At 35.1% G+C, this 14,637-nt stretch overlaps 1 protein-coding gene across 1 annotated transcript in view; it reads left to right on the forward strand.

Annotated features, from left to right (window-relative positions):
• Positions 1-14,637, forward strand: part of PBX3 (PBX homeobox 3) — a 301,106-nt gene that overhangs the window by 229,169 nt on the left and 57,300 nt on the right. Inside the window, exon 4 of the mRNA XM_036752374.1 lies at positions 13,800-13,990. Within this exon, the coding sequence (XP_036608269.1) occupies positions 13,800-13,990 (191 nt within the window). The remainder of the gene's footprint in view (positions 1-13,799; positions 13,991-14,637) is intronic.

Below are 14,637 nucleotides of genomic sequence, written 5' to 3' on the forward strand. Positions count from 1 at the left end.
CTCACCCAGACTGATAATCAGGAGTTTGCAAAGCTCAAACCAGGTAGGAAGCAATCAGACTTTGTACTAGATCGGACAAATAGGGTAGAATGAATGTTTGTACATTCCTGGTCTGAACTGACCCTGAAGTTCTTTGAAGAACACTATCCATTAATAGCAAGAGAAAGTATGAACAGGACCCTAGAAAATACAAATCAGGCCCCAACATTCCCACAGAAGTGTACAGAGTGTTGACCTAATACAAGGGCCCAGTTTGGGAAGTAAGGCTGGAAGAGCAAAGAAATAAAAAGATTTCCACAATAAAGAGCGATTATTGTTTCAGGGATGCCGGAGACACAAACCCAGAAGAAGAATGACTTCAAATATCTACAAGCAAAAGCTTCAAAGTAAAACACAGTTTGGCCACAGGATCAACTAGAATTCCTGGGGAAAAAATTAAGCAAAAATTTTTAAGAAAAGAATTTTAAAATATATTATTAAAGCTCAAGTAATATAAAAAGAGAAGAAAATTTAAGTAATTTCACATATAAAACAATTGACATGGAAAAGCAATCAAGGAGAGATAATTTAAGACTCATTGGACTACCTGAAAGCCATGACCAAAAAAAAGAGCCTGGATATTCTATTTCAAGAAATCATGAGAGAAGATTTTTGTTAGACTCAGAGGGCAAAGTAAAAATATCAAGAATCTGCTGCTTACCTATCAAAAACAGAAATCCCCTAGGAACATTATAGCCACAATCTGTAGCTTCCAGATTAAAAAATAAATGCTGTAAGAAGTCAGAAAGAAAGAATTCAAGTGCTGAGACAATATAGTCAGAATCACACCCAATTTAGCAGCAACTATTTGAAAGTAGCAGAGAGCTTAGAGTACAATATTGTCCAAAATATAGGCTTACTGAAGAATAATGTACTCTACAAAATAGCTTAATTCTACAAAATGGACCTTTAATGAGAGAAAGACCTTCCAAGCGTTCCTGGTGAAAAAATCAGAGCTGAGTAGAAACTTTGAGATACAAACACAGGAGTCAATAGAAATAGAAAAAGATAAATATGAGCAAACAAGTAGGAGGGATAAAGTGATTGCATTCTAATAGAGGGAGATGACACAAATTCAAAATGCTAAGGTTATTAAGAGATTTTAGAGAGAGGTCTTGGCTGGGAGTGGTTTTGTTATGTTTTTGTGCTTTTTAAAGAAGAAGAAGGTATGGAAAATAGAATACATTAGGGAAGAAAAAGAGTAGAAAGATGAGGAGCAAACTTATTATCTCAAACAAGGGAGTGCAAGTTCAGAAGTTTGTTCAGAAGACTGAACAAACAAGAAGGAAAGGGTAAGAAGAGTGGCATCACTTAAATACTACTTTCATTTGAAACAGTACAGGAGGGTAGAACACACAGATACACAGATACACACACACACACGCACACACACGTGCGCGTGCGCATAGGGCGAGAGAGACAGATAGACAGACAGACAGACTTGGTGTACAAATGCATTTTGTTTGACAAGAAAACAGGAAGGAATGGAGAGGAGAAAATAAAAGGGTCATTTCAGGGAAGCACTAGTCATAAACAAAATCTAACCTCAGATGGGTGGATTATGAAAAGTAGTTTAAAAGGGAAGAATGCCAGAGTAAGAAGCTGTGATTGGGGTGTGGGCAAGGGGAAGAGGATCTGGGGAGTGGAAGCAGATTGCATCAAACCTAGACCACTGGTATTGAGCACACTGCTTCGCTCTTATCAACTTCTTCTTTGTAAAGGGGTGAGGGCAGAGCAAAGGAAAAAAAAACTGTAAGAAGATAGGATGGAGGGAAATACATAATTAACGATAATAACTGTAAATGTGAATAGGATGAACTCACCCATGAAACAGAAGTGGATAGCAGGGCAGAATCCAACAGTATACTGTTTACAAGAAACATACTTGAAATAAAGATGTATATGAAGTTCAAATAAGGGGCTGAAGCAAAATGCTTCAGCTGAATTTTTAAGAAAGCAGAGATCTCAGACTCCTGATCTCAAACAAGACAACAGCAAAAATGTACTTAAGTAAAAGAGATAACCAGGAAAACTGTATTATGCAGAAAATGATCATAGATAATGGATTAAGGTCAATACTTTATAGACAATAAAACTGTAATGGTACACATGCAAAAATAAGCCAAAAAATAAATTAAGGACCTGAGTAGAATTTTAGAAAAGGTAGATATGATAGATCTCTGGCAGTTATTTAATGAGAGTAGAAATATATTTATAAAGTATACGTGCATATCACCTTTACAAAAACTGAAATATATAAAGACACAAGAACTTTACAAACAAATGCAGAAAAGCAGATATATTAAACATTACTGATTATAATGAAATCAATATTCTATTCAATGAAGGGCCACTAAAGAAAAGATTAAGATTAATTGGACTCTAAAAGGCTTAACCCTAAAAAATTGGTGGATCAAAGAAAAAAATTATAGAAAAAATAGAGAATTTCATTATAAGCAATATCAGCAATGAGATAACATTCCAAAATTTGTGGGATGCAGCCAAAGCAGCTATTAGAGAAGAGATTCTTTTTAAAATTTTTATTTATTTTTTTAATACAATAATTTATTTATTTTTTGTTTTCAATATTCACTTCCATAAGTTTTAAATTTTCTCTGCCTCCCTCTCCCTCCTCCCTAAGACAGCATGCAATCTGATATAGGCTCTACATATACATTTTTATTAAACATTTTTCACATTAGTCATGTTGTATAGAAGAATTAGAATGAATGGGAGGAACCATGAGAAAGAAAAAGCAAAACAAAACAACAACAAAGAGAGCAAATGTTATGCTTCGTTCTGCATTCAGACTCCATATTTCTTTCTCTGGATGTGGATGGAGTTTTCCATCATGAGTCTTTTGGAGTTGTTTTAGGTCCTTGCATTGCTGAGAAGAGCTAAGTCTATCAAAGTCAGTCATTGCACAATGTGGCTGTTACTGTGTACGATGTTCTGGTTCTACTCACTTTACTCAGCATCAGTTCACATATGTCTTTCCAAGTGTTTCTGAAGTCTGCTGGCTCATCATTTCTTATAGCACAATAGTGTTCCATTACATTCATATACCACAGTTTATTCAGTCATTCTCCAATTGATGGATATCCCCTCAATTTCCAGTTCTTGGCCCCCATAAAAAGAACTGCTACAAATATTTTTATACATGTGGGTCATTTTCCCATTTGTATGATCTCTTTGGGATACAGCCCTAGAAGTGGTATTGCTGAGTCAAAGGGTATGCACATTTTTATAGCCCTTTGGGCATAGTTCCAAATTGCTCTCCAGAATGGTTAGATCAGTTCACAACTCCACCAACAATGCATTAGTGTTCCAATTTTCCCACATCTTCTCCAGCATTTATCATTTTCCTGTTTTGTCATGTTAACCAATCTGATAGCTGTGATGATGTGGTACCTAAGAGTTGTTTTGATTTGCATTTCTCTAATCAATAGTGATTTAGAACATTTTTTCATATAACTAGATAGCTTTAATTTCTTTCTCTGAAAACTGCCTGTTCATATCCTTTGGCCATTTATCAGTTGGGGAATGACTTGCAATGTGATAAATTTGACTCAGTTCTCTATATAATTTTAGAAATGAGGCCTTTATCGGAAATACTGGTTGTAAAAATTCTTTTCCAATTTTCTGCTTCCCTCCTAATCTTGTTTGCATTGGCTTTGCTTGTGCAAAATCTTTTCAATCTAATGTAATAAAAATTATTCATTTTGCATTTCATAATGTTCTCTATCTGTTGTTTGGTCATAAATTCCTCCATTCTCCAAAAATCTGACAGGTAAACTAGAGAAGAGATTCTTGAACTTTTAAATGTGAAAGATTCCCCAGAATAGTTTTTAATACATAAAATAGACTACATAAGATTACAAAGGAAACCAACTATACTGAAATATAGGTGTGAAAGTATGTTTTTTTAAAAGTTCAAAGATGCAAGGTTAAGAACCCATGCCTCAAGGGAAATTTTATGTTTCTGAACACTTTCATCAACAAAAGAGAGAAAATGAACAGTGATTTTGACATGTTGCTAAAAACTAAACAAACAAATAATGAGATGTCAACAAATTGGCAGACCCTAATTAAACACTGAAATAGAAATTCTGAAAATCAGAAATTAAAAAAATTGAAAGCAAAAATTTTAAGGAATAGTAAAATAGTTAAACCATTAGCTAATTGAATTTCAAAAAAGAGGAAAACAAAATTATGTGTATCACAGAAGTTAAAATGGACAATTTTAATTATATAATATGTAAAATGGTCTTGCACAAACAGAATCTATCCCTAAAATTGAAATGGAAGCAAATTGAAAAAAAATTTTAGTATCCAATTTCACTGTTAAAGATCTCATTATCAAGATAAACAAGGAATTTATTCAATATAGGAGCCATTTCTCAATTGATTTGATAAATAACTGATAAATTGCAAAATCAGTTGATAAATGAACAAAAGATATAAACAGGCAGTTTTGAAAGGAAGACATTTAAGCTATCAACAGCTACATGAAAAAATACTCTAAATTAACTAAAATTTGAGAAATGCAAATTAAAGCAATTCTCAGCGTCCACCTTGTGCTCATCACATTGGCAAAACTGACAAAAAAAAAGCCCAACCAAAAAAGGAAATTGACAAATATTGGAGAATGATTAATGTTGGAGGGGCTACAGGAAAATAGGAACATTGATACTGTTGGTAGAATTGTGAATTGGTCCTGCAATTTTGGAAAGCAATTTAGGATCATGCTTCAAACAACACTGAATGTGCATATCTTTTGATTCATGGATACCACTAGTAGCTCTACACATTAAAGAAATTAAAGAAAGAAAAAGGACCCATATATATGAAGATATTTATAGCAGTTATTTTTTTGTTGGCAAAAAACTAAGGGAGTATTCATGAATTGAGGAATAGCTGAACTAACTATAGTATATGGATGTAGTGGAATTCTATTGTATTATAAGAAATTAAGAAAGAGAAACCTAGAAAGACTTGCATGAACTCTTGCAGAGGAACATTGATTTTGTTCAAGCAAAACTTTTTCAATTTAATTTACTTGAAATTGTCTGTTTTTTCTTTTGTGTCTTTCCAAAATGGTAGGACTAGTGGTTAAACATTCTTTCTCTAGCTATGATTATCTATATTGGTATTTCCAGAAAAAGGCACAGAAGTCTAGAAAGTAAGTTATTTGGGTTTTTATTTTTTAAAAAATCAAAACAAAAACTTTCAGAACATGTCATGCGATAAGTGTAGAGTCTGCCTAATCTTCTACATGATTTACAAACTCTTAGAGTGTGTGTGAATATATACACATATATATTTTAAAAATATATTAAATATATATATATGATATATATATAATATTGGTTATGAATGTTCAGAATAGGAGTCTTAAAAATACTGCAAGATTTGGAACCATGAAGGAATAATTCGATCTTGTTAAAAATCACTGAATCATACAATCTCATGAGTTGATAAGGGCTTCAGAGACCATCTAGTTTCTTTTTTGTTATTAAATTTTATTTTTAATTTATGGAATAAAATAAGCATTTCCATAATATAGAACAATGAAAAGAGATGATTGCATATGAAACTGCAAATCTACTATGGACAACTTGCCATTCCTTTAAAATATAATAACAAAATTATCATGTAAATTTCTTTTTTTTTTTCTTCCCTCCCTCTCCTCACAGTTTCAATGCATCCTGGGTCAATAATCTCCTTACTTGTAGACAACTATCATGTCCCACCCACCAAGTCTTCTTTTCACCTTATGGTTTTGAGTCCCTTTTCCATACCAATCTGCCCTCTGATGAATACATTCAATTTTTCAATATTCTCAAATTTTGGTGGCCAGAATTGGGCACTATACCTATTGCAAATGATATCTGAGTTGGGTGATAGGTGTACAGTAGGACTGTCACCTCTTTTGTTATGAATGCTTCTGTTAACATAGCCTAGTATTCATTTTATTATATATCTTTAGATAGAAAAGTAGAATAATGCATTTCAGAAAGACTTAATGCCAAAATTTATAAAGTAAGGAATATTTTCAACATTCCATTATTAGAAAAATTAAAGTAAGCAGAAATACTCATTTCTTCCTTTCCCCACCCCCCATGGTTCGCAAAATGTTTTGGTTATTCCAGGTTTTGTACAAATGATATTTTGATCAATTATCTAGAAATTTTCAGCTAAGAACCAGCAACCATCCAAGAGTGTATCTATAAAATCCATTTTCCCCCACACGATTATTTCAAGTTTTATTAAATTATCTAACAAGAACCTACTTATTAACCTTATGTCCCTAAATTTATTTTAATAGTGAAGGATTATAGGTGTTTTTTTTAAAAAGGAGATTATGGGCCTTTGAGGGCCCCTGAAGTAGTGTCTGTATCTTACTATTATGTTTTTCAACTCTGGATTGAAGGGTGAGAAATACAAACATTTCTCAAAGCAATAGCATAAGTCTGCAATGATTTGATCATTTCTAGCTATGTTTTATGTGTAGGGGAATTTTATACCTTTTAAAGGATTAGAAGATGAGGAATCAACTACTCTGTGTTCTGCTCTGAAACTGTTGTAGATGATGATGTAAATTAGGCTGTAATTTACTTTCAGTAGTATAAAGAAGAAAAAAAAATCACTTTGCCTGAAGTGTATGCATCTTTCTTAAGGGTGTACCCAGATTTTAATTATCTAAATGTAAATACTTAACGAATTTTACTTAGAGTAATGAGCTAAAGTGCACACTACATAAATGAGATGTTCTAATTAATCATGTATGAACTACTGGTTTAAAGAAAAGCTATGTGAATTCTGTGAATGTTGGGCTATTGCCAAATTGCTAATCAGCATTTGCATTCATAGATGGTTCACACTTAATAAGTTGTGAAACATTCAGCAAATGTTTTAGGAAATTATGAGTTTTTAGATGCAGAAACTTTTTGCTTTTAATCCTCTCCCCTGCCCCCATTTCCTTCCCTGGCTCCCCCCCATCTGTGGTATTCAAATTGCTGCTTAGAAAACTTATGCTGCTGGCAACCAGTTCTGTAGAGATTAATACAGAGAGAAAAGTCAAGTGAGTTAATATCCCAAGTGTCATTCACATGGAAGGTTTGAACAAATATTTTTACCTAGACAGTTGCTCTGTCATTATTATATGATTTACATTAGTATGAATCAAATTGGTAAGAGTCCTTTGCTGCTTTAAGAGCAGCATTGATATCTTTCCAGACATTGGCAATAAATTGTTTTCTAACAAATACCTTGAAAGTAACCCAATCTTTAACCCAAAGGCATTCTATTCTTTCTGGCTAATAGTATCCAATCCACCCTCCCCCAAAATGACAGTAGGAAGCCAATATTACTATTATGATAACTTCAACTTTTATAGTACTTTAAGATTTAAAAAATACTTTATTTCAAACAGCCCAGTGAGTGTGGGTTGTGTAAGTATTACTGACCTCATTAGAAGACAGAAGAGAGAGAAGGAAAGGGAGACTCAGAAAAGTGAAACAATTTGCTGTAGGCCACACAAATGCCAATGGTGTGTCTTGCTTATTTTTTAAAATGTGTTATCATTATACTGAATTGTATACATGTGTTTGTATGTATATAGACATGTATACACTCTAATGCTAATTAACCAGCTATGTTGACATCTACCAGCTATATTACTGTGGGCCAGTGACTTAGACTCAGTGAGTTGCTGATCTGAATTTGTGGAGGGAATTTGAAAGTGTTTTCTTGTAGGAATGTCCTACATTGATGAGATCATAGGTTTGTGCCAAACTAAAAAAAAATTTAAAAAAAAATCTATCAAGACAACATGGGACAGGTAAATAAATCTTCAACCAAACCCTCCAGATCTGAAAGATTTGAATCAGGGGGAGCAAGACAAAAAGACAAAACACTCTTTTACCTTCCTTTTAAAAAGATCAGAGCCAGGATTGAAATCTGCTCTCTTAACTTTAAGGTCAGTACTTTTTTCACTACATAATGCTATAGGTCATTCCATAAATATAAGAACTTTGGATTTTCTTTTTAAATCAATGTATTTTATAATGATAAAAAAAAAGATAAATCTGTTCTTAGGCCTGAGAGAAATTTATTTTCATAGTTGCACTTTTGATCCCTATAGTAGACAGCAATCTAACCTGAAGAGAGATAAGGAATAATCTAATAAGATTAGGGACAGCTGTCAGCTCTTGCTTAAGGGAAGTCCAATAATAATAATAATTCATATTTACCAATATGATAAGTTTTATAAAGGAGTTTCCTCACAATGACTATATGAGGAAGGTAGTTTAAGTATTGCTACCCCTATTTTGTAGATGAACTTTAATGTCAAAGAGGTTAAGCCTTTCTAGATTCACACAGCTATGTCAGAACCAGGACTTGAACCTAGATAGTCAGTTAACATTTATTAAATACTTACTATGTGCCAGGTATTGTGCTAAGCCCTAGGGATACAAATATGAAAAAGAAAGTTTATAATCTAATGGGGGAAGACAATACACAAAAGGAGCTGATAAGTAAGAGAGGAGGAAGAAGGACTGCAATCTCCAAAGCAGTGCAGCTCGATGAGAAATGAAGAGATGGTGGGCCTGGGTCCCCTTCTTAAAGGAAGTTTCCAAGCTCATTGCCTCACTCTTCCATTAGAGGGGCAGCGCATGTTAGTGAGGCATGAGTATCAAGGCTGATTCCATCTTGCAGGATGAATGAGGTTCCTGGGGGCATAATGGAAAAGTCCTAAAGAGTGCAGCTAGGTAGGAGATAAAGAGGGTGCCCCCTCCTAAAATGGAGAATTTGGACCTTCTAGATCTTCTGACTGTAAATACATTGATCATTTCCCTTTATCACATTGCCTTTTATGCCAATGATCTTTACATAGAAGTCAGTTCTCTGAGCTCTGGATGAACCCATTAATAATGTAGTATTGAGAAGCTAGGATTTGTATTCTTTATTCTTTTCAAATTATAAATAGAAAATGGACTTCTAGTTTTAGAGTTGCCAGTTTCTTAGTTCTTTACTGTACAGGAACCTACAGGTCCTTTGCTGTATAGGAATCTAAGGTATCATCTTCCAGGCCAATTAGAAGGAAATAAATGTCTTAGTGACCGGGATGGTGAGTCCATTCAGTATTATGCCCTATAATGAGCAGTTAAAGGAACAATAGAAAATAAAACTTAGAGAGGAATACGATCATTGTCTTCAAGAATTTAAAATGCTGTCATTTTCAAGAGGCTTTTAGACTTATTTTGCTAAGAACAATTTAGATTTGATACAGGGAAAAATTTTCTAACAATTAAATCTGTCCAGAGGTAGAATGGACTGCCTCAGGAGGTAGTGCTTTCCTTTTCAACGGAAGTCTTCCAAATGTAGACTGGATAACCTCTTAGCTTGTGTCTTACAGAAGAAATTGGGCTCAGGTGTAGGTTGAACTAGACTTCCGAGGTCTCTTCCAACTCTGAGATTCTGTGATTCCTCCATGAAGATGTGGTTCTCAAGGTTCCTCTAGTAAATTTAACCTCTTTTTTTTAAGCTGATATAGAAAATGTAATCAATCAGTCAAGAATGGGTATTTATTGGGTACCTACTATGGGCCTAGCACTATATTAGATGCTTTGAGGGTACCAAAGAAATGTGTATAATGGTCCCTGCCCACAAGGAATTTATAGTCTAACTAGGGAGACAAAATATATGTCTAATCCAATACTTCAAGGAACTTTATTAGTATGGGTGCTTCCTCTGTCAAAGGAGATCACAACTCCTTTGTGCTTTTATAAATGTGCTTTGTGGGTTATTATGTCTAGGACAATTCATCCTCTGATTAGCTTCTCTATTATCTTAGCTAGTCCTTAGATAGGGTCTGTGAAAAGGCCCATCTTCAAAATCTTTCTAGCTTAGGTAGAACCTATTATAACTTCTATTTAACTGGCATAGACCTTTATGCCATAGGCTTACCTCCATGCCAAAGTGAGCACTGGAGAAAGACTGTAGCAGAACAGAACATAGGCATCTGAAAGAATTTGTGAACAAGACAATATGTAATGGTAAAAATTTAAATATGGGAGAGACACCATTATATGTTGTGGGTAAACATTGTAAAATATCTTGATAGGGAGGGTAAACGTCATTATAACTTTAAAATGTTTTTTGCCTTGTAAACCAATCAGTTATTAAACTCTTACTATATACCAAGAACCATGAGGTTCTGGGATACAAAGATAAAAATGAAGCAGTCCTTGTCCTCAAGATGTTTATATTCTGTTAGGGGAGATACCTCATATATATAGTATAGATGCCCGAAATATACAAGATATAAATACAACATAATTTTTTCAGAGGAAGAAATTAGCAGTCTTGAGGATCAGGAAAGACTTTATCTGGAAGGTGGCACTTGAGTTACGAGCTTTGATGGAAACAAGGATTCTAAAAGGAAAAAGTGACGAGGAGAATATATTTCAGACATAGAGGAGAGTCTGTATAAGGGCATGGCAATATGAGATGGAACGTCCTATGTGACAAATAGCAAGAAGGTCAGCGTGTCTGGATGGTAGGGTGCAAGAAGGGCAGTGATAGATTATAAATCTGGAAACATAGATTACAGATTGTAGAAGACTTTAAATGTCAGACAGAGGAGGCTGTATTTAATTCAGGAGTTCATAGGGAAATATGGAATTCACTGAGCAAAAGAGTAATATGATTAAACCTTTGCTTGAGGAAAATAACTTTGTCAGGCATGTGGTGGATAGATTGGAGAAGAGGGATATAAAGCAGGAGGATCATTTGGGAGGTTATTTCGGTAGACCAGGTGAGAGATAGTATAGGTCTGAACTAGGGTATTCATGTGAATAGAAAGAAGAGGACAGATTTGAGAGATGTTGGAGAGATAGATCTGACAAGGTTTGGCTACTGATGGGAATATTTGGGGTTAGGGAACGTTATGAATTTTGAGGATGACTTGAAGGTTGTAAAATTGAATGTCTGAAAGACTGATAGTATCCTCTATAGAAGCAGGAAAATTTGGAAGAAGGGATTTTTTTGGGTGGGGAAGGTAAAGAGTTCTGCTTTATACTTATTGGGTTTGTAAATTTAGTATACCGGTTTGGAAGGGGCATAATCTCTGCTAGAATTATCCATGCATTGAGACGTTGCTCTCCCCTCCCCTTCATGACTTTATGATTAAGTTCCAGGAGACGTTATTTTATTCAAGAGAGGAGATAGTATCTTTATTTTGAAAGTCATAGTCACAAGAATGTCGAGTTGTAACTGCCTTTGGAGAAACTAGATGAGCAAAAAGAGAGGATTGAAATTGTAAAACACAGAGTTGGAGACAACTTTGTTCCCCTATTAAACCAAGGCAAACTACATAGACCGTCCACTGTAGCTTCTCCACCTGTCTCTTTGGAAGTTATACTACCGCCGATGTGTCCTTGAACTTACCCTACAGGGATGTCATTGGAGTTTCAGTTAACAGAATTGGAAAGCAGCGTAGGAGACCCGGACTTTAATCCTGATTGCCACTGTTTCATTGTTGGACTTTGGACAAGTTTATTCCTCTGTCCGGGCCTCTTCTGTTAAAGAGGAAGTTGGATTAGATGATCTTATAATTAATTTCTTCTCTAGCTCTAAAAGATTCTGTTATATTACTAAGCATTTCAGGAGCTTCATGATTAGACCCCAACTTCCTTTTCTGACCTTATTTCCCACTGCATGAGGGAGAAAATGTAGACATGGATTTGAATCAAGCCCTGCCATTTCTACCTGTGTGACTTTACCAAAGCACTGCACCTCTGTGGGCCTACATTTCCTTTTCTGTGAAATGGAAGGATTGAAGTAAGTAATTTTTAAGGTCCTTTCCAGTTCAAAATCATCATATGTTCCGGCTAAATTGGACTGTTTACCGTTCCCCGAAAATACTGTTTTCTTCTCTGCCTCAATGCCTTTGCTTATGTCGCTCCTTCTAACTGGAATGTCTTTTCTTTTATCTCTACCTGTCAAAGTCTTCTCCGTTCTTCAAGACCTGACTCAAATGTGACCTCTTCTACCAAGGCTTTCCCAAACACCTTCTCCATTCCCCTATTAGCAGTTATCTCTCCTATTGAATTCTCATAGTAATTTTCTTATGGCACTATCAGAGACCATCTTATTTCCACTCGGTACATATTTTGTTTATACCCATCTCCTTTCATTATATTGCAATTCTCTGAAGTCAAGGACTGTTTCATTTTTGTCTTTGTGCCCCCAATATCCTGCACGGTACCTAGTATGCAATGAGTACTATATATCTACTATTAATAAATGCTTTTAGATTTTGATTGTATTATAGTTGATTGCTTACATGTCTTGTCCACTAGATTTATAACTCCTTGAGGAGAAGGTATGATATATATTTATCTTTATATACCATGATGAACAGCCAGGATAAGACCTGGCATTATAACAGGTACTCAAGTTAGTTGAATGATAAAACTATTAAGCAAATAGTGGTTTCTGTGTATTGATAGCTAAAAGTCTAAAATAGTCTGGTGAAAAGCATTTTCTTATGAGGCAAGTGAGTCTATGGGACCTTTATTACGCAGCTACTATGTGCAAGGCTGTGCGCTATGTCCTGGAAAGTGCAATTTTCTTGCATGGTTCAGCTCACCATAGCTACAAAATAATTGCTTCCCCAGATGGCCCAGTTTGTTACCTCACAAATTGTAAAATTTCATTTTTATCTTATTATAATACTTTAAAAGAGCCATCAGTTCTTAGTGTGTTATTCTGATGACAGAAATCACAAACCTTCCACATCTTAATACATGCTTAATTGCAAAAGCTTTCTAACTGATCTCCCTGCATCATCTCTTTCTTCTCTAATCCATTCTCCACACTGCTGCCAAATTGATCTTTCTAAATGTACAGATCCGAGTATTTCACTTCCTTGCTCAATGGTTGCCATTTGGATGTAATATAACTTCATTGTTTGGTACCTAAAGCCCTCCATGCCTTTCTTTTCAGGGTAATTACATATTAACTTCTGCCAGACAACTTACTTTCTCTTTCTCATACACTGTATTGCATATCCTATGTTTGTGCCTTTGCACAGGCTAGAATTCTCTCCCTTCTCATTGTTACTTCTTGAAAACCTTAACTTCCTTCAAGGCTCAGCTCAATTTCTATCCCCTTTAAGTGACTTTTTCTGATTCAGTTTTTAGTTGCTTGCCCCAGCTTATGTTTATTTTGTATATCTTGTATGTGTTTTGCTGTGAACATGTTGTATAACTCTAGTAGAAGGCATGTTCTTTGAGGACAGAGGCTGTGTGTGTGTGTGTGTGTGTGTGTGTGTGTGTACACAGATTTTAATCTCTAGTGCTAGTATAGCATTTGACTCTTAGTAGGTACTTAATATATGTTTGTTGAGTGATAGGTTGAGTTGCTATGGACAAAAAAATTTATTTCCTCATTGCTAGCTTTCTATTGGTGAAATACTCCACACTTAGTTACTGTGGTCTTCAGATGACAGACACGTAGTTTGTTGCCAGGTCTATATTCGAAGCCTTTCCTGTTTGGTAGAATCAACTGGATCACTGACATAGTATTAGAGGGTTCGAGGTCATCCTCATACTGTAATGAAGTCCCAGAAGAGAGTTTTGTGGAAGAAAAATACCATTGACTATTGCAAAGTTGGTAGAAATTCAGCTGAAATAGTTTCCGGGTGTGAAAAGATAAAGTATTAGTCTCTTAAAGGTTTTTTCCTTTTACAGGCATGTAATGAATTCACTACACATGTGATGAACCTTCTCCGAGAGCAGAGTCGAACACGTCCCATTTCTCCAAAAGAGATTGAGAGGATGGTAGGCATAATTCATCGGAAATTCAGTTCAATTCAAATGCAGCTCAAACAAAGTACTTGTGAAGCAGTCATGATTTTAAGATCAAGGTTCCTTGATGCCAGGTACGTGTAACCATTAGTTTGTTATGTACTTTGTTGTTGTTGTTGTCACCAAATTCCTGACCACTTAGCAGATGGAACTGGGTTTATCTACAAGCCCTTTCCTACAAGTTGGTTAAGTGATCAACACAGGGGGCTGCTTTGCCTTAGGGAGATATTTCACATTAAGGGGTTAGGTAGAATATCATTTCACCTGGTGTTATATAAAGGATATTCTATAAATAGGTAGTGTGTATGTTGAGGTAACTGTTCCCTGGCTCTCCTACCCTTTTCCTCCTGATTTATGCACCCTATAGTACTCCTTCTTTGTTAACTTCACAGGGCCACCTTTTTTGCACATGTCACCAGCTAATTCTAATCTCACCATTTCAGGCAGGTTATGCGGTATATCAAAAGAAGCCCTAAATAATCCTGAGCAGATAGTTATAGTTATCTGAGAGCTGGCCAAACACTGAAAGTGAACAAGAGAGTTTTGAATTTAAAAATGCAACCAGTATACTTTTCATCCCTCATCTGGCGAAATCCCAGTTTATAATTTTGATATACAGTATATTCAGGAAGTCTCAATAAGGTGCTGCTGCTCTGCATGTTTCATTCTCATGTCTTGTCTCCACTACCTCTTGACATTGATCCAAATAGACTGTCCAGTC

This window comes from Trichosurus vulpecula, chromosome 3, assembly GCF_011100635.1.
Source record: "Trichosurus vulpecula isolate mTriVul1 chromosome 3, mTriVul1.pri, whole genome shotgun sequence".
In the NCBI taxonomy this organism is placed as follows: domain Eukaryota; kingdom Metazoa; phylum Chordata; class Mammalia; order Diprotodontia; family Phalangeridae; genus Trichosurus; species Trichosurus vulpecula.